Source organism: Cherax quadricarinatus, chromosome 13, assembly GCF_038502225.1.
Source record: "Cherax quadricarinatus isolate ZL_2023a chromosome 13, ASM3850222v1, whole genome shotgun sequence".
NCBI lineage: Eukaryota > Metazoa > Arthropoda > Malacostraca > Decapoda > Parastacidae > Cherax > Cherax quadricarinatus.
The window spans coordinates 38,806,795-38,827,634 of NC_091304.1; the positions used below are offsets into that span (position 1 = coordinate 38,806,795).

Consider the following 20,840-nt stretch of genomic DNA (forward strand, 5'->3'; position numbering starts at 1 on the left):
AGCAAAACAGTATCTGGCCTCTCTGCTTCAAGGAGGTCGGTCAGTAGGTGTCTAATTTATTTCCAATTGTAAAGTAAGAACGTACGTTGAACTGAATCACCTTAAACATGATTTAATGGTTTCGTCATAGCAAAGTTAATGTCAGGGGAGTTTAGATTAAAGCCTGTGATAGTGGTGCCATCAGCGGATGTGTGTTTGTAGGTGTTACAGACCCGTTTCCTGGAGGGGGAGGAAGAGATGGATCTGTTTTTATGTTCTTTGGTCTGTCAGAAGTTGGGGCAGGTTGAGGTTTGAGTGGATTTTGTCTGGAGGAGGTGGAGTTGGACCTGGATGAAGTTTTGGTTGTGGTGGAGTGGGCGAAGGTGGATGCAGAGGAAGTGGAAGCTTTGGTAGGGGATGAGGAAGTGGTAGCTATGGTAAGGGATGAGGAAGTGTAAGCTTTGGTTGGGGATGAGGAAGTGGGTAAGGAGGTGGGGGGAGGGGTGGTCGTTGCAGCAGCATTAGGGGTGTTGGTGGGAGGGGTAGAAGTAGTGAAGAGGGTTAGGGAAGGAGGAGAGCTGGTGGGTTTAGGAAGTGGGGGGGTGGGAGAGGGGGAGGAGGGAGAGGTTGTAGGGGGCTTAGAAGAGAAGCAGGAAGGAGGGATAATTAAAGAGGGAAGATTGTTAGCAGACAAGATTAGGTTAAGGACATGTGAGTAGTCTGATTGGTAAGCTTGAGGGATTACCATCGCAGAGTGGGCAGCAGTGGCGAGTTGACAGTTAGTTTTGTAGTCTAGTGTAGTCTAGTGTGGCCCGGTGGTCTGGTGGCTAAAGCTCCCGCTTCACACACGGAGGGCCCGGGTTCGATTCCCGGCGGGTGGAAATTCCGACACGTTTCCTTACACCTATTGTCCTGTTCACCTAGCAGCAAATAGGTACCTGGGTGTTAGTCGACTGGTGTGGGTCGCATCCTGGGGGACAAGATTAAGGACCCCAATGGAAATAAGTTAGACAGTCCTCGATGACGAACTGACTTTCTTGGGTTATCCTGGGTGGCTAACCCTCCGGGGTTAAAAATCCGAACGAAATCTTATCTTATCTTAAGGAGAAGTGCTTGTAGTCAGTGTGTTGGTGTTTGATGTGTGTAGAGTAGGAGAGGTAGACCAAGTGCGTGGAGTAACCCAGGCATTGGGGTAGGGGAGGGAGATATGGAAGGGAGGGAGGTGCAGGGAAGGGGTTGGGAAGGGAGGGAGAGAAGGAAGGAGTATATATAGGCCAGGAGGTGGTAGTAGTAGTAGTGGAGGTAGAGGGTAGTAGTGAGGAAGGTAATATGATGGAGGTGGAGCCAGTCAAATACTAAGAAAGAGGAGCATTTCAAGGGAGCTAGGGGCCCACAGAGGGTAGGAGCAAGAACACAGAGGAGGGGGGGAATAAATAATGAAGGAACAAATACCCAAAGCAGAAGAAAGACAACTCAAAGGAGAAAGAGGAAAGAGGAAAGGGGAAGAGGGAGAAGAAGAAAAAGGAATCAAGTTAAGTCACGGGTGTTCTGAAGTTTGGAGCATTTTACAATGTAGTGGGGAAGGAAGGCATTTACAGAGACGAAGCCGGGACTAAGATTCATCCAAGGAAAGTTGTGTATTAGGGAGGATTCAACCAGACGGCGACTGTTAAAGTTAGAAGTAGGGAAGAGTTTTAGCAGAAGACACAGTCAATAGGATGGCTGTGATCTCTGACGTGACAGAAAAGAGCATTGTTAGTGTCGGCAAGCCTAACACTATTTTTGTGCTCACTAAGTCTGTCAGAAAGAGATCGGCCAGTTTTCCCAAAGTACTGAAGAGGACAGGAGGAACAAGAAATAGAGTAGACACCAGGAGCATCTATAGAGGGAGGAGAGGTATGAACTAGATTAGTGCGAAGAGTGTTAGTCTGGCGGAAAGTAAGTTTGATGTCTAAGGAACGGAGAAAGTTGGTGAGATTAGAAAGACCGGAATTGTAGGGAAGGCAGAGGACAGAAGAGTTCCCAGGAGTAGAGAGTTTAGGAGAGAAGAAATTACGTTTAGCACTTGAGAAGGCAGAGTCTATGAAATGGGATTAGATTTAGATTTTGCCACCGAAGTGGCTAGTTTATTGTGCACCCCATATCCATCCTGTGGACGGTAGCGCGAGAGCATATGGATACACAAAAGGCCTAGGAACTAGGCCCCAAAGGGTTATCAGGAATACATATGGATTTATATCTACATATCTATAGTGAACAAGCAAATTTAGGAAATTTGCTTAGTATATCTAGTATCTTACTTCCATTAATAAGATATCTTTACATGTCACATAGGTTATTATACTGTCTATCGCTGTATTCCTCAATAAGTGGACAATTAAGCACATGAAATGGGAAGGGTAGCCAAGACGGGAAAATGAATTATGAAGAGTGGAAATTTCTGATTCAAGGAACTGAGGATCACAAATGCGGAGAGCACGGAGAAAGAGGGAGATAAGAACACCTCTTGACAGAGGAAGCATGATAAGAAAAGTAGTGAATGTACATGCCACTGTGTATAGGTTTGCGGTAAACGGAAAAGGCAAAACCTGTATCTGAACGGTGGACACGAATATCAAGGAAAGGAAGCAAGGAATTAGATTCTCATTCAGCTTTAAACTTAATGAAAGGGGCAAGATTATTAATATTAATAATAATAATAATAATAATAATAATAATAATAATAATAATATCTTTATTTCTACAAGTACATGTACAAGGTATAAAGATCTAGCTGACATCAATGACATACTACTATATAGAAAGCCGCTTGTTATGCAGAGCATTTCGGACAAATTAGGTAAGTTTTGTCCCAGGATGCGACCCACACCAGTCGACTAACATCCAGGTACCCACATCGATAGTAAGAAGAACAGTCTCAAGTATTCCATGTAAAGATTAGCAGGGACAGGAGAAAGAGGAGAGCCGGTGTCGCAATGGGCTGGCCTATATATACTCCCTCCTTTTCTCCTTTTCGTCGGGTCACCATCTGGAGAAGACCCGGGCCGGAAGTACCGGCAGATCCCTAATGAATAAATGAATCCTTTTCGTTAGTGTGACTTTGTAAATGGTCCAAGTCGGACCGAAACGTCGTCGTAAGCTCCTCTCGTCTATGTGCGGGTTATTGTGTACTATATAGAAAGCCCCTTGTTATGCTGAGCATTTCGGGCGTCAGCTAGGTGTTCATAAGTTGTATCATGTTTGTAGGAATTATTATTATTATTATTATTATTATTATTATTATTATTATTAAAGTCTAACAATTAACTTCTATTGTAATTTATGTGTAAATAGCCTCTCAGATAAAGTAATAAAGTCAGTGTGAGTAAATAAATTACCCTCGGATAGAAACAATAATGTCAGTAATAAAATATGTACCGCACCTGATTTTGACCAGTTCACCTCGGTGTTCATTCCAGTGCCAGCTCTTGGATGCTGGGCAGAGCTCTTCCTTACTCATTTCCTGGTCAGTGCCAGATGATGCCACTAGTGCCTGGACTGCTAGATGCTGGTGGTAGCTGCTCAGGACACAGGAGGTGAGTGTCTCCTAGCATAGACCACAGGTGATGGCCTGTGAGGTGATGACCTATGAAGCGGTTATCACTACACCATAACAATGACCTGCTAGACTATCAGGGAGGGACACCGTTGTCATGACAACACAACCTTCACAAGGAAACATTGTCTGAGTTCCCAGTATTACTACCACTAATAAGAACTCCACCTTCTTTTATAGTACACAACTTACATATATATATATATATATATATATATATATATATATATATATATATATATATATATATATATATATATATATATATATATATATATATTTCCATTTCCGTGTAACATTTGACACCAGACTCGACTGACTGAAGTTGTATACATTAAAATCTTTCATTACACAATTAACTTGAAAAAATAGTCTTGCATCTTACACAAGTATATAAGAGTACGGTAGCTGATACAAGGTAGGTATGCAACGATGATATTAGTGATTTAACTAAGGATGAAGTGAATTACTTTCGGATTAATAACCCCAGTGTTTATAACCCAGCGTAGCCTAAGGCAGACAAACATTGTCTTATTTCCAATTGGTCTCTTTTCAGGTCCTTTCCCAGTATGCGACCCACAACACTATTAATTCCTTAGGTACTGTATAACATTCATACACAACTCCTCGGGTATCTATATACGACCGGGTAAGAGGACCACTTTGAAAGGTCACTCCTTACATTTCGCCTCGCTTGGGGTTCTACCCTCACTTGGGGTTCTACCCTCGCTTGGGGTTCTACCCTCGCTCGGGGTTCTACCCTCGCTTGGGGTTCTACCCTCGCTCGGGGTTCTACCCTCGCTTGGGGTTCTACCCTCGCTCGGGGTTCTACCCTCGCTCGGGGTTCTACCCTCGTTGGGGTTCTACCCTCGCTTGGGGTTCTACCCTCGCTCGGGGTTCTACCCTCGCTTGGGGTTCTACCCTCGCTCGGGGTTCTACCCTCGCTTGGGATTCTACCCTCGCTTGGTATTCTACCCTCGCTTGGGGTTCTACCCTCGCTTGGGGTTCTACCCTCGCTCGGGGTTCTACCCTCGCTCGGGGTTCTACCCTCGTTGGGGTTCTACCCTCGCTTGGGGTTCTACCCTCGCTCGGGGTTCTACCCTCGCTCGGGGTTCTACCCTCGTTGGGGTTCTACCCTCGCTCGGGGTTCTACCCTCGCTTGGGGTTCTACCCTCGCTCGGGGTTCTACCCTCGCTTTCTACCCTCGGGGTTCTACCCTCGCTCGGGGGTTCTACCCTCGCTCGGGGTTCTACCCTCGCTTGGGATTCTACCCTCGCTTGGTATTCTACCCTCGCTTGGGGTTCTACCCTCGCTTGGGGTTCTACCCTCGCTCGGGGTTCTACCCTCACTTGGGATTCTACCCTCGCTTGGGGTTCTACCCTCGCTCGGGTAGAACCCCGAGCGAGGGTAGAAAAAATTAATTTAATTAATAGCTTGAGTAAACAATACGGGCGCATGACAACTTACTAGTTATATGAAGTGTTTAATATTGCAGAGTATAAACAATATTGTATTGTCAGATAAAGCAGCAAATTGATATAATAACGATGAAATTCATCAGTTTCGCAAATAATAGTGGGTTATACTAGATTAGATTATACACAATTTAATATATAAATTTATTGTATGAGCTAAAAATTATGCGTGAGGCCTAAACATTAGCTTATATAGAAAATAGCATCAGCGAGTTGATGGCGCGCAAGATGAGCGTCAGTTGTTACCGAGGAGACTCATTTGTGTATGATGGTAAGTGGAGGATCAATACGCTATTTGCTAGTCACTGAGCTTCAGTCTCTTGTTTACAGTCATGGCGAGCGCTCGTGTCTCGTGTGGTCTGGAATATCCTAATGTTTACGAACTCAGTGACAGCCTGCAGGACTCGACAAGAGCAGGGTAGGTGCCACGTACGAGCATTGAGGCACAAGTCCCTTTTTGACAGAGAAGAAAACACTTTAGTATGATTAATTCTCGTGGTATCCCGTCCTTAATGAAAGGGTCTCTTATCAGTGTTTTCTTTTGTATTGAAGAAATTTGTCACGAGGCAGGAAGTAATTACTGAAGTAATGGTCCGTGTGGGCGGTCTCAGACCCAGGATCACTAGAGTGACCTGATAGTCATCATGCAATAGTCGAATATATTTTTTATTGTTTTAGTTTGACGATGATACCATGATGGTCTTGAGTAATACCATGATGGTCTTGAGTGATACCATGATGGTCTTAAGTGATACCATAGTGGTCTTGAGTGATACTTTGATGGTCTTGAGTGATACCATGATGGTCTTGGGTGATACCATAGTGGTCTTGAGTGATACCATAGTAGTCTTGAGTGATACTTTGATGGTCTTGAGTGATACCATAGTGGTCTTGAGTGATACCATGATGGTCTTCAGTGATACCATGATGGTCTTGAGTAATACCATGATGGTCTTGAGTGATACCATGATGGTCTTGAGTGATACCATGGTGGTCTTGAGTGATACCATGGTAGTCTTGAGTGATACTTTGATGGTCTTGAGTGATACCATAGTGGTCTTGAGTGATACCATGATGGTCTTGAGTGATACCATGATGGTCTTGAGTGATACCATGATGGTCTTGAGTGATACCATAGTAGTCTTGAGTGATACTTTGATGGTCTTGAGTGATACCATGATGGTCTTGAGTGATACCATGATGGTCTTGAGTGATACCATAGTGGTCTTGAGTGATACCATGATGGTCTTGAGTGATACCATGATGGTCTTGAGTGATACCATAGTGGTCTTGAGTGATACCATGATGGTCTTGAGTGATACCATGATGGTCTTGAGTGATACCATGATGGTCTTGAGTGATACCATGATGGTCTTGAGTGATACCATAGTGGTCTTGAGTGATATAGTGGTCTTGAGTGATACCATAGTGGTCTTGAGTGATACCATAGTGGTCTTGAGTGATACCATGATGGTCTTGAGTGATACCATAATGGTCTTGAGTGATACCATGATGGTCTTGAGTGATACTTTGATGGTCTTGAGTGATACCATGATGGTCTTCAGTGATACCATGATGGTCTTGAGTAATACCATGATGGTCTTGAGTGATACCATGGTGGTCTTGAGTGATACCATAGTAGTCTTGAGTGATACTTTGATGGTCTTGAGTGATACCATAGTGGTTTTGAGTGATACCATGATGGTCTTGAGTGATACCATGATGGTCTTAAGTGATACCATAGTGGTCTTGAGTGATACTTTGATGGTCTTGAGTGATACCATGATGGTCTTGGGTGATACCATAGTGGTCTTGAGTGATACCATAGTAGTCTTGAGTGATACTTTGATGGTCTTGAGTGATACCATAGTGGTCTTGAGTGATACCATGATGGTCTTCAGTGATACCATGATGGTCTTGAGTAATACCATGATGGTCTTGAGTGATACCATGATGGTCTTGAGTGATACCATGGTGGTCTTGAGTGATACCATAGTAGTCTTGAGTGATACTTTGATGGTCTTGAGTGATACCATGATGGTCTTGAGTGATACCATGATGGTCTTGAGTGATACCATGATGGTCTTGAGTGATACCATGATGGTCTTGAGTGATACCATAGTAGTCTTGAGTGATACTTTGATGGTCTTGAGTGATACCATGATGGTCTTGAGTGATACCATGATGGTCTTGAGTGATACCATGATGGTCTTGAGTGATACCATAGTGGTCTTGAGTGATACCATGATGGTCTTGAGTGATACCATGATGGTCTTGAGTGATACCATAGTGGTCTTGAGTGATACCATGATGGTCTTGAGTGATACCATGATGGTCTTGAGTGATACCATGATGGTCTTGAGTGATACCATGATGGTCTTGAGTGATACCATAGTGGTCTTGAGTGATATAGTGGTCTTGAGTGATACCATAGTGGTTTTGAGTGATACCATAGTGGTCTTGAGTGATACCATAGTGGTCTTGAGTGATACCATGATGGTCTTGAGTGATACCATAATGGTCTTGAGTGATACCATGATGGTCTTGAGTGATACCATAGTGGTCTTGAGTGATACCATGATGGTCTTGAGTGATACCATGGTGGTCATTGGTGATACCAAGAGTTCCTTGGTGATACCATGGTGGTCCTTGGTGATACCATGGTGGTCCTTGGTGATACTATGATGGTCCTTGGTGATACCATGGTGGTCCTTGGTGATACCATAGTGGTCCTTGGTGATACCATGGTGTAAATGAATGGTTCAGAGAACCGATAAGTTGATAAATTACACATGTGCAACACTTGGGTTTACCTGGAGAGGGTTTTGGGGGTCAACGCCCCCGCAGCCCAGTCTGAGACCAGGCCTCATGGTGGATCAGGGTCTGATCAACCAGGCTGTTACTGCTGACTACACGCAAGCTGACACACGAACCACAGCCCGGTTAGTCAGGTGCTGACTTCAGGTGCCTGTCCAGTGCCTTCTTGAAGACAGCCAGAGATCTATTGGTAATCCCCCTTATGTATGCTGGGAGGCAGTTGAACAGTCTTGGGCCCCGGACACTTATTGTGTTGGCTCTCAGTGTACTTGTGGCGCCCCTGCTTTTCATCGGGGGAATGTTGCATTTCCTGCCGAGTCTTTTGCTTTAATATGGAGTGATTTTCGTATGCTGGTTTGGTACCAATCCCTCCAGGACCTTCCAAGTGTATATTATCATGTATCTCTCTCGCCTGCGTTCGAGCGAATACAGATCAAGGACCTTCAACCGTTCCCAGTTGTTTAGGTGCCTTATCATACTTATGTGTGCTGTGAAAGTTCTTTGTACACTCTCCAGGTCTGCAATGTTGCCAGCCTTGAAGGGGGCCATTAGTGTACAGCATTATTCCAACTTAGAGAGCACAAGTGATTTGAAGAGAATCATCATGAGCTTGGCACCCCTAGTTTTGAAGGTTCTCATTATCCATCCTATCATTTTCCTAGCGGATGAGGTAGATACATTGTTGTGGTCTTTGAAGGCGAGATCCTCTGACATTATCACTCCCAGGTCCTTCACATTACTTTTCCACTCTATTGTATGGTTAGAATTTGTCGTATACCCTGATACATTTTTAATTTCTTCAAGTTCCCCATATCTAAGTAGTTGAAATTTCTCCTCGTTGAACTTCATGTTGTTTTGAATGGCCCATTTGAAGATTTGGTTGATGTCCGCTTGGAGACTCGCAGTGTCTTCGATGGAGGTCACTGCCTTGGTAATCCAGGTGTCATCTGCAAAGGAAGACATGGAGCTATGGCTTACATCTCTGTCTATGTCAGAAATGAGGATCAGGAATAGAATGGGAGCGAGTACTGTGCCTTATGGAACAGAGCTTTTTACCGTGTCTGCCTGGGACTTTACTCTGTTTACTATTACTCTTTTTTGTTCTATTTGTCAGGAAGTTGTAGATCCATCTACCAACTTTTCCCATTATTCCTTTATCACGCATTTTGTGTGCCATTACACTGTGGTCACACTTGCCGAAAGCTTTTGCAAAGTCTGTGTATACTACATCTGTATTATGTTTATTCTCTACATCATCCAGGACCTTGTCATAGTGGTCCAGTAGCTGGGACAGGCAGGAGCGACCTGCTCTAAACTTATGTTGCCCTGACTTGTGTAATTGATGGGTATCTAGGTTGTTGGCGATCTTGCTTCTTAGAACCCTCTCAAAGATTTTTATGATATGGGATGTTAGTGCTATCGGTCTGTAGTTCTTTGCAATTGCTTTACTGCCACCTTTGTGGAGTGGGGCTATGTCTGTTGTTTTTAGTGTGTGTGGGATGACCCCTGTGTACATGCTCCCTCTCCATAAAATGCTTAAGGGATGCGATAGGAGCTTATTGTAATTCTTGATGAACACGGAGTTCCATGAGTTTGGGTCTGGGGCAGAGCGCATGGGCATGTCATTAATTGCTTCTTCAAAGTTGTGTGAAGTTAGAATAATTTCTGAGATTTTTGAGATGACCAAATTTTGGGTTTTGCTCATAAAGAATTCATTTGGATTGTCGACCTTTAGTCTGAGCAGTGGCTCGCTGAACACTGATTAATATTGGGAGTTTAGTATCTCACTCATTTCTTGGCTGTCATCTGTGTATGTCCCATCCCGCATAAGCAGGGGCCCAATACTGGATGTTGTTTTTCCCTTAGATTTGGCATAAGAGAAGAAGCATTTTGGGTTTTTTAAATTCCTCAATGGCTTTTAGTTCTTCCTGTGATTCTTGTCTCCTGTAAGATTCCTTCAGCTTAAGTTTGATACTTGTAATTTCATTGACTAGTGCCTCTCTTCGTATTTCAGATATATTGGCCCCACTCAACAGCTCTGTGACTCTTCATCTTCGTCTGTATAGGGAACGTCTCTCTCTTTCTAGCTTACATCTTCTCTTTTTCTTAATGGAATGTGTCTTGAGCAGATCTCAAGAACCACAGATTTAATTTTTTCAAGGCAAATGTTCGGCTCCGTGTTGTTTAAGATATCCTCCCAGCTTGTTTTATTTAGGACATGGTTTACTTGATCCCATTGTATATTTTTGCTATTGAAATTGAATTTCGTGAAGAGACCTTAATGACTGCTCACATTTTGCTGGTCAGGAGCCTTGTGCATACATGTCTGTACCTCAGTTATGTTGTGATCTGAGTGTATTGTCTTTGATACAGGTATATTACGTATTGGATAGTATTTTCTAGTCATGTAGGCTCTATTATTTGCTGGTTTAAGGTGAATTTGGTGCAGAGATTTAATTGTTCGTGTGTGTGTGTGTGTGTGAATTTTCATCTGAGCTGCCTCCTGGGGTGATCTCTGCTAAAACATTGTTTGTTATACATACTCCTCCATTTTAGGTGTCTCAAGTTGAAATCTCCTAGTAGTAAGATGTTTGGGACAGGAGTCGGGAGATTTTCCAGACAGTGGTCAGTTTTCTCAAGCTGCTCCTGGAATTGCTGGGAAGTTGCATCTGGAGGTTTGTATACTACCACAATGACAAGGTTTTGGCTTTCATTCTTTACTGCCAAAACTTCAACTACATACATCATTTGAGGTGTTTAGTAGTTTTGTGCAAACGAGCAAATGAGGAAACGTTTTGCCACACACTAGCTTCATCAGTCCATACTAAGGAGAATGGTGAAGAACAGGAGGAGTTTGAGGTAATCAGTCCCTCAGCCTTGAGTCTGTGTAATCAGTCCATCAATCTCGAAGAGAATACAGCATATGTGCGAAGAAGTAGCTTATATAATGTAGGCAGGAGAGGTACAGCAGTCGTAGGTAGTATCACATTACAGGGAATTCTTCACTTGCCTAACCCTTGGGCATGACCTACTTCCACATCGGACAAATGTGATACCACCTACGACTGTTGCACCTCTCCTGCCTACAGTATATAAGCCACTTCTTCACACACGTGCTGTATTCTTTTCAAGATTGATGGCCTAATTACATCAACTCAAGGCTGAGGGACTGATTACTTCAAACTCCTCCTGTTCTTCGCCATTCTCCTTAGTATGTGCTGGGGAAGCCACTGTGTGCCAAAACGTTTCCTCAGTAAAGATACCCAAGTGTTGCACGTGTCTAGTTTATCGATACCATGGTGGTCATTCATAATACCTTGGTCATTCATACCATGGTGGTCATTCATAATACCATGGTGGTCATTCATAATACCACAGTGGTCGTTTGTAATACCACGGTGCTCATTCATAATACCGCAGTGGTTATTCATAATACCACGGTGCTTGTTCATAATACCACGGTGCTCATTAGTGATAATAGCATGATGGTCATTAGTGATTATAGCATGATGGTCATTGGTGATAATACCATGATGGTCATTGGTGATAATACCATGGTGGTTGTTGATAATACTGTAGTGAGCATTGATAATATCATGGTGGTCATTGATAATACCATGGTGGTCATTGATAATACTGTGATGGTCTTTGATAATACCATGGTGGCCATTGGTGATAATACTATGGTGGCCATTGGTGATAATACTATGGTGGCCATTGAAAATATGAAGATCGCTGATAACATCATGATGGTCATGGATGACAATAACATAGTGGTCATTAACTCTTATTATTCAGACCCCAAAATTAAAATTGCTATGTGTTCACATTTAAAAAAATCCTCTGGAAGGATAGTAGAGTTTTTTTTTTTTTTTAAGGTAATAAAACCAAAAGGGCAAAATTTTATTTTAAACTTTTGGAATTATGTAGCAGCTAAATTAGCAGTCTGGTTGCAGTTATACATTGGCAATTTTCTCACTTTGAGTCCTATTTTAAGTCAGTTCCATTGCTCAGTTTGACCAAATGCTTAGCTATTTTGCTGTGATAGCTTCCATTCTATCAGTTGACCACAACCTCCCATTCAGTTATCAGAATACTCTATAAAGTGCACAGAAATTTATAATTTAGGCAATTTTACACAAAATTAAAAATAAATTTTAAAATAGTCCAAAATAAACACTAGACTTTCTAGGCACTAAAACATTATTGTCTCTGTTCATTAACCCTTTGACTGTTTTGGTCATATATATACATCTTACAAGCCACAGTTTTTGACGTATATATACTCATAAATTCTAGCGGCTTCAAATCAAGCAGGAGAAAGCTGGTAGGACCATGTGTGAGAGAATGGGTCTGTGTGGTCAGTGTAAACATATAAAAAAAATCCTGCAGCACGCAGTGCATAATGAGAAAAAAAAAACTCCGACCTTTTTTTTTTTTTTTTAATTAAAATGCCGACTTTGTGGTCTATTTTTGTATAGTATTTATTGTTGTATTCTCTTTTTCTTGGTCTCATTTGATAGAATGGAAAACATTATAGAATTAGAGGCGATTTTGATTGATTTTACTATGAAAAGAACCTTGAAATGGAGCTCAAAGTAGGGGAAATGTTTGTTTTTTGCCGATGTTCAAAAGTAAACAAATGATATCATTTTACAATAAATGTCCAAGTAGCCCTTCTAATATGCAGTCATGAATGGGTTGACATTATTTATACAATTATTACAATATTGCAATAGTCTGCAAAACAGTAAATCTTCTATTTTTTGTTTGAATAAAAATTCAGAATAGAAAGCAAGAGTAATATCAGAGGGGCTTGGAGATGTGACTGATAAACAAAGAAAATGTTATTTTAGAGCCAGGAATGTCTGCATTGTTCATTCTGGACCCTATTTTAAAATTGTCATATTTTTTAATTTTCATGAAATTGGCCAAATTGCAAATTTCTGACCACATTATTGGGTAGTTGAAATCAGTAAATGAGCAGTTTCTTATACTCAATCGATAAGAAAATGGAGTTCTAAAGAAATAGCTATGAGTTTGGTCAACTGGAACAATGGAATTAGCCGAAAAATAGGGCTCAAAGTGGGCGAAATTGCCGATTCGTATATATCGCCGAGGCCGCTAACTTCGCGAGAGTGTAATTCAGTCAGTTTTCCATCAAATTTCGTTCTTTTAGTGTCATTACAATAGGGAAAGGATTCCCTATCATTTCATAAGTTTTTTTTTTTTTTTTTTTTTTTTTAATTTGCTACACCAGGAGACACCTCAGGATTTGGTGTTGCAACAGTCAAGGGGTTAAGTGTGAAGTGATGGAAAAGTTTGAGAGTGGTATGAAGGTGGTGGAACTTGCCAGGATGTATATCAAGAATAAATCAACAATTACATCCATCCTGGCAAAGAAAGAACAAATCAAAGATGCTAATGTTGCAAAAGGAGTAACTTTTCCAACTAAACAAAGGCCACCAATAATGGAAGAGATGGAAAAGTTATTATTATTGTGGATTAAGAAAAAAGAATTAGTGAGAGACAGTGTTGTGGAGTCTATTATTTGTGAGAAGGCAAGGCAGTTGCATGAGGATCTTGCAAAGAAAATGCCTGGAGCAAGTGCTGCAGTTTGTGAATTTATGGCCAGCAAAGGATGGTTTGATAGATTTAAGAAGCATAGTGGCATACACAGTGTTGTAAGGCAAGCTTTTGTAGAGAAACACCACCCTGACAAAGCTGAAACAAGCCATATCTGCAACATGTTTAGTGACAAAACCCTGTCCCACTTCGGGGAAATCTTAAAGAGACGCCAGAAACAGAGCACTCTGGACAGTTATTTTGTGAGACAGGGGTCCAGTGACACTCAAGCTGGTCCTAGTGGCATTACAAGACAAAGAAGGGAAGTAACCCCAGAGAAGGCTTTGCTACCTAAAGTCTTTATGGAGGGGGATTCCCCCTCCAAACACTAACTCCTCCCTCTTTCTTCTTCCCTATCTTCCAGAAGCCAGCATTAACCTTCAATAAAGATATGTAATACTTTCATTGACCTTCAATAAAGATATGTAATACTTTCATAATTGTTAAAAAGAAAAAAAATTGTGAATATTTTTATCTGGAATGGATTAATTGTATTTCCATTAATTCTTAAGGGAAATATTAATTCGGTTTTCGGCCATTTCGGTTATCCGCCAACCTTCTATAACGGATTACATCCGATAACCGGGGGTCCACTGTATATATAAAATATGAAATAACTTTAAAACACTTTAAATTTTGGAAAGGCTCCAGACATAATGGCGAGACGCAGTGCTCACATAAGAACATAAGAAAGGAGGAACACTGCAGCAGGCCTGTTGGCCCATACTAGGCAGGCCCTTTACAATCCATCCCACTAACAAAACATTTGCCCAAACCAATTTTCAATGCTACCCAATAAGCTCTGATAACTCTATCCACTCAGTTAAATTAGACACATGTGCAACTCTTGGGTTTCTTAATTGAGGAAACGTTTCACCACACAGTGGCTTCATCAGTCCATGCAAAGGATAAACTTGAAAAACAAGAGGAGAATGAGGTAATCAGTCCCTCAACCTTGAGTCGATGTGGTCAGTCCATCAATGTTGAATAGAATGTAAACAAACCAAGTGGCGCATGGTGATTGTATTAGAAAGTTAGGTGGGGGAGAGCCATATAGTTTTGGTCGTAATCTGAAATGTCCGTATTACCGGAACGCCGTAAGGTGAGATGCTGTAAAGCGGGGCCCTACTGTATTCAGAGAGCATTTGAAGGAGCCCCCTCCTCAAGAAAAGAAAAGATAGAAAAATAAGTTGTAACAAAATAAGATGAGCAATTTTTATTAAATATAAGTAAATCTCTCATAAATTATAAAATTAAATATGAACTCGTCCTAGCTGAAGCAAATGATGTAAAAATTAAATAAATACATTAAATGAAGCAAGCTTAACTCCTTCAGGGTCCAAGGCCCAAATCTGAAGTGGTGCCCCAGTGTCCAAGAATTTAAAAAAAAATTTTTTTTTATTTTTTTCTTATGAAATGGTAGAGAATCTTTTTGTGAGGGTAATAAAACAAAAAGTATGAAATTTGATGAAAAATTGACGAAATTATGCTCTCGCGAATTTTGATGTGTCAGCGATATTTACGAATCGGCGATTTTGCCGACTTTGACTCCCATTTTAGGCCAATTACATTATTCCAGTCAACCAAATTCTTAGCTATTTCACTAGTATTACTTCTATTCTATCGATTGAGCACAAGAAATCGCCAAGTCAACTGTTTCAACTACAAATTAAAGTGATCTGAAATTGTTAATTTGGTCAATTTAACACAAAGTTCAAAATATTCCAATTTCAAAATAAGGTCCAGAATAAACAATGTAGGTATTCCTGGAACTAAACTAACATTTCCTCTGTTCATTAGTTACGTTTTGAGGCTTTACAAATAAATTCCATTTTTATTTTTTATTCACATAATGAATTTTTATTCACACCAAAAAAATAGAAGATTTACTGTTATGCAATACTGTAATAATTGTATAAATATCATCACCATATTTGTGAATGCATATTAGACCCACCAGCTGGCGTGTATTAGACGTGTGAGGTCGTTTGTTTACTCTTGAATATCGGCAAAAATTTAACATTTCTGCTACTTTGAGCTCAGTTTCAAGCCATTTCCAGTGCTAAAACCAATCAAAATCATCTCTATTTCTGTAATATGTCTTTCATTCTATCAAATGAGACCAAGAAATCGCAAATAGAACTATAAAAAACATACGAAAAAACACCGCAAAGTCACTGTTTTAATCGAAAAATCATGATTTCAGTTTTTTTCTCTCATTATACACAGCGTGCTGCAGGATCTGTTTTATGTGGTGCACACATACCACATAGATGTATTCTGTCATATCTAGGCCCAAATGTACCACTCACAGTTTATCAGAGTGAGCTGAGCTCATGACGTAGATCTACGGTTTGGACCCTGAATGTAAAGTCGTAGATCTACGGGACGGACCCTCAAAGGGTTAATATATACAAATACCAGAATGTTGGTCTTCTGATTCTGCTGGTGTTATTGGCAGGGCTCTCAGGAATCACTGTGATCACACTATGGTCACAGGTGGTTGTTACTGTTGTGAAGTCCAGCTCCAGAAGGTACCAATGCCAATAAAGATACACAGTTAGTAGCATAATTAATGGAGTTTGGCTGCCAGCCATGGTAGATAACTGGAGATCAGCAACAGATGTATAGAGAAAATGTAGAGTTCCGTACACGGAGGAGGATTTAGAAATGGTAGCTCAGTCCTGGTGGCATGAGAAAAACAAGAGTTCTCAAAATGACGGCTTTGACGAGATCGTTGATCTGCACAGAGGTAGTAGAACAGCAGAGTCCTTGTAATTATGACGTAGGAAAAGTGTAGTCCCAAACCAGTGGTGGAGGAGCATAGAGCTCTCAGAATGAAGAATTATAACATTTCAGATCTATGATTAGATCATGCAGTTCTTCTCACCTCACTTCTGTCAGGTGACCCCAAATTGTACAGCAGGGCTGAGAAGAAGAAGAAAAAGAAATTACAAACCGGACAAGAAGTCACTCACATGATAGCTGAAGGCCTTTTAAAGTAATGGTGATAACCAGTAACATTACATTAGCATCTTAAGTATAATCAAGTCTGTATAAACAAATTAAGATCCTAACAAGTTTTAACTAACCAAGAATGGAACTCCATACTTAATGAGAGCAGAAAGCCAAAGTGACATTCCTCCATCAGCAAGGGTTCCTTGTTAACCCTTTCAGGGTTGGCAGGCCCTCTCCTAAACTTGTTCTCAGGGTCAGAAATTTTTCGAAAAAAATAATTATTTTTTCTTATGAAATGATAGAGAATCTTTTCCCGATCATAATGACACCAAAAGTATGAAATTTGATGGAAAACTTACGGAATTATGTTCTCGCAAAGTTAGCGGTCTTGACGATGTTTACGTATCGGCGCTTTCGCCCACTTTGAGCTCTATTTTCAGTCAATTCCAATGTACCAGTCGACAAAAATCATAACTATTTCTCTAGAACTCCATTTTTTCTATCGAATGAGTACAAGAAACCACCCATATACCAATGTCAACTAACCAATAAAGTGGTCCAAAATTGACAATTTTGCCAATTTCACACAAATTTCAAAAGCTGCCCATTTCCAAATAGGGTCCAGAATAAAGAAGACACATTCCTGGCACAAAAATAACATTTCCTCTGTTCATTAGTCACATCCCCAGGCCTCTGTTACACTTCGTTTGCTTTCCACTTTGAATTTTTATTCTCACAAAAATTAGAAGATTTACTGTTTTGCAGACTACTACATTAGTGTAGAAATGGTATAAATAATATCAGCACACTTGTGAAAGAATATTAGACTCACCAGTTGACATGTATTGGATCATGGCTTGATTTATTTACTTTTGAACTTTGGCAAAAATTGAACATTTGTGCTACTTTGAGCTCAATTTCAAGGTACTTTTCATTGTGAAACCAATTAAAATCCTCTCAATTTCCGTAATATGTCTTCCATTCTATAAAATGAGACCAGGAAAACTGGGATACAACCATAAATAGCATACGAAAATACGCTGCAAAGTCGCTGTTTTAAACCAAAAATAGTAATTTTTTTTTTCTCTCTCATTATGCACTGTGTGCTGCAGGATTTTTTTTTATACTGCACACACTGACCACATAGACCCATTCTTTCACATGTAGGCCCACCAGCTTTCTCTCGCTACATTTGAAGGTGCTAGAATTTATGCGTACTAGTACGGCACCAACCCTGAAAGGGTTAACTAACGCCGGGTGGAGAAGGGAGGTTAACCCTTTCAGGATTTATGCTGTAGATCTACGGCTTTACGTTGAGGGTCCAAACCGTAGATCTACGCCATGAGCTCAGCTCACTCTGATAAGCTGTGAGTGGTATGAGAGAATACATCTATGTGGTATGTGTGCACCACATAAAACAAATTCTGCAGCACACAGTGCATAATGAGAAAAAAACTGAGACCATAATTTTCGATTAAAACAGCAACTTTGCACTGTTTTTTGTATGTTTTTTATAGTTGTATTTGCAATTTCTTGGTCTCATTTGATAGAATGGAAGATATATTACAGAAATAGAGATGATTTTGATTGGTTTTATTACTGAAAATGGTTTGAAACTGAGCTCAAAGTAGTGGAAATGTTAAATTTTTGCTGATGTTCAAGAGTAAACAAATGACCTCACATGTCTAATATGTGCCAGCTGGTGGGTCTAATATACGTTCACAAATGTGCTGATATTATTTATACAATTATTACAATATTGCATGATAGTAAATCTATTTTTTGGTTTGAATAAAAATTCATTATGTGAATTAAAAATCAAAACGGAATTCATTTGTAAAGCCTGAAAACATAACTAATGAACAGAGGAATTGTTAGTTTAGTGCCAGGAATGCCTGCATTGTTTATTCTGGACCCTGTTTTGAAATTGGAATATTTTGAACTTTGCACTAAATTGGACAAATTACCAATTTCCAATCACTCTGTTTTGTAGTTGAAACAGTTGAGTTGGTGATATCTTGTGCTCAGTCGATAGAATAGAAGTAATACTAGTGAACAGCTAAGAATTTGGTCGACTGGAATAAGGTAATTGGCCTAAAATGGGAGTCAAAGTCGGCAAAATCACTGATGCGTAAATATTGCTGACACATCAAAATTTGCAAGATCATAATTTCACCAATTTTCCATCAAATTTCATACTTTTTATTTTATTACCTTCAGAAAAAGATTCTCTACCATTCCATAAGAAAAAATAACAAAATTATTTTTTGAAAATTCTTGGACACTGGTGCGCACTTGGAAATTTGGCCTCTGGACCCTGAAAGAGTTAAAGGTAATGGCTCACACACCCCTTTGAGAACAGTCTTACTGCCTCCACCACTCATTCAGTCTCCCACTCTTATTTAATTAATTTTTCCCTCACAGTACTATTCACTAATTGCAAGCAACTATCCATTCAACCATCAACTACTACATGTCTTACTCACCCAAAATTCAGAAATTTGGCCAGTTTTACACTTTTCAACAAATTGCAATTTAAAAATAAAGTCCAAAGGAAACACTGTAGTCATTTGAGCCACTAAAGCAACCTTCCCTCTCTACTAATTATGTCCCCAGGCCTTAACTACATAATACTTGCCCTTAATTTTTAATGTCACAGAATCTAAATTTTCCCCTATATTACTCAGTTAATAAATCATAACCAAGAATGCTTTGTTATGGTTTAAACCATCCCAGTAATTGTTGTAGACCTATTAAAAAGTAATAAAACAGACTAGGGACCTTGTAGGGGGGCTACCCTTTCCTTGAAAAATCATGCAAAAATCTCCCATTTTCACTACTTTGATGCTTGTTTCAAGCCTCAACAAACAACCAGTAAAAAAAAAAATAATAAAAAAAAAAATGCCCCCAAAGTGTCACTATTTTAACTCAAATGCAGAGCCAGAGGTTAGCTGTTTTTTCCATGTTTTGTGTGGAGCAGTTTTTTTTTTTTTTTTTTTTTTTTACACCTACTACACAGACCCATTATCTAATGTCTAGGCCAAATTTTGCTTTTTGGAGACAATTTGAAGGGTACTATGAATTATATATGCTAGTACAGTATTTTTTTATTATTATCACACTGGCCGATTCCCACCAAGGCAGGGTGGCCCAAAAAAGAAAAACTTTCACCATCATTCACTCCATCACTGTCTTGCCAGAAGGGTGCTTTACACTACAGTTTAAACTGCAACATTAACACCCCTCCTTCAGAGTGCAGGCACTGTACTTCCCATCTCCAGGACTCAAGTCCGGCCTGCCGGTTTCCCTGAACCCCTTCATAAATGTTACTTTGCTCACACTCCAACAGCACGTCAAGTATTAAAAACCATTTGTCTCCATTCACTCCTATCAAACATGCTCACGCATGCCTGCTGGAAGTCCAAGCCCCTCGCACACAAAACTTCCTTTACCCCCTCCCTCCAACCTTTCCTAGGCTGACCCCTACCCTGCCTTCCTTCCACTACAGACTGATACACTCTTGAAGTCACTCTGTTTCGCTCCATTCTCTCTACATGTCCGAACCACCTCAACAACCCTTCCTCAGCCCTCTGGACATTAGTTTTGGTAATCCTGCACCTCCTCCTAACTTCCAAACTATGAATTCTCTGCATTATATTCACACCACACATTGCCCTCTGACATGACATCTCCACTGCCTCCAGCCTTCTCCTCGCTGCAACATTCATCACCCATGCTTCACACCCATATGAGAGCGTTGGTAAAACTATACTCTCATACATTCCCCTCTTTGCCTCCAAGGACAAAGTTCTTTGTCTCCACAGACTCCTAAGTGCACCACTCACCCTTTTCCCCTCATCAGTTCTGTGATTCACCTCATCTTTCATAGACCCATCCGCTGACACGTCCACTCCCAAATATCTGAATACATTCACCTCCTCCATACTCTCTCCCTCCAATCTGATATCCAATCTTTCATCACCTAATCTTTTTGTTATCCTCATAACCTTACTCTTTCCTGTATTCACTTTTAATTTTCTTCTTTTGCACACCCTACCAAATTCATCCACCAATCTCTGCAACTTCTCTTCAGAATCTTCCAAGAGCAGTGTCATCAGCAAAGAGCAACTGTGACAACTCCCACTTTATGTGTGATTCTTTATCTTTTAACTCCACACCTCTTGCCAAGACCCTCACATTTACTTCTCTTACAACCCCATCTATAAATATATTAAACAACCACGGTGACATCACACATCCTTGTCTAAGGCCTACTTTTACTGGGAAACAATTTCCCTCCCTCCTACACACACTAACTTGAGCCTCACTATCCTCGTAAAAACTCTTCACTGCTTTCAGTAACCTACCTCCTACACCATACACCTGCAACA

General features: G+C 40.5%; 2 protein-coding genes across 4 annotated transcripts in view; one reads left to right on the top strand and one right to left on the bottom strand.

Moving 5' to 3' along the window:
- Positions 1 to 3,753, bottom strand: part of LOC138852659 (uncharacterized) — an 85,850-nt gene extending 82,097 nt beyond the window's left edge. Inside the window, exon 1 of the mRNA XM_070084749.1 lies at positions 3,402 to 3,753. Coding sequence (XP_069940850.1) covers positions 3,402 to 3,478 — 77 coding nt within the window. The 5' untranslated portion in view covers positions 3,479 to 3,753. The remainder of the gene's footprint in view (positions 1 to 3,401) is intronic.
- A 1,578-nt stretch (positions 3,754 to 5,331) lies between these two features.
- csul (protein arginine N-methyltransferase 5) overlaps positions 5,332 to 20,840 on the top strand; it is a 160,928-nt gene continuing 145,419 nt past the window's right edge. For all 3 annotated transcript variants that reach the window (XM_070084649.1, XM_070084651.1, XM_070084650.1), the window contains exon 1: positions 5,332 to 5,467. In XM_070084649.1, the coding sequence (XP_069940750.1) occupies positions 5,382 to 5,467 (86 nt within the window). In that variant the 5' untranslated portion in view covers positions 5,332 to 5,381. The remainder of the gene's footprint in view (positions 5,468 to 20,840) is intronic.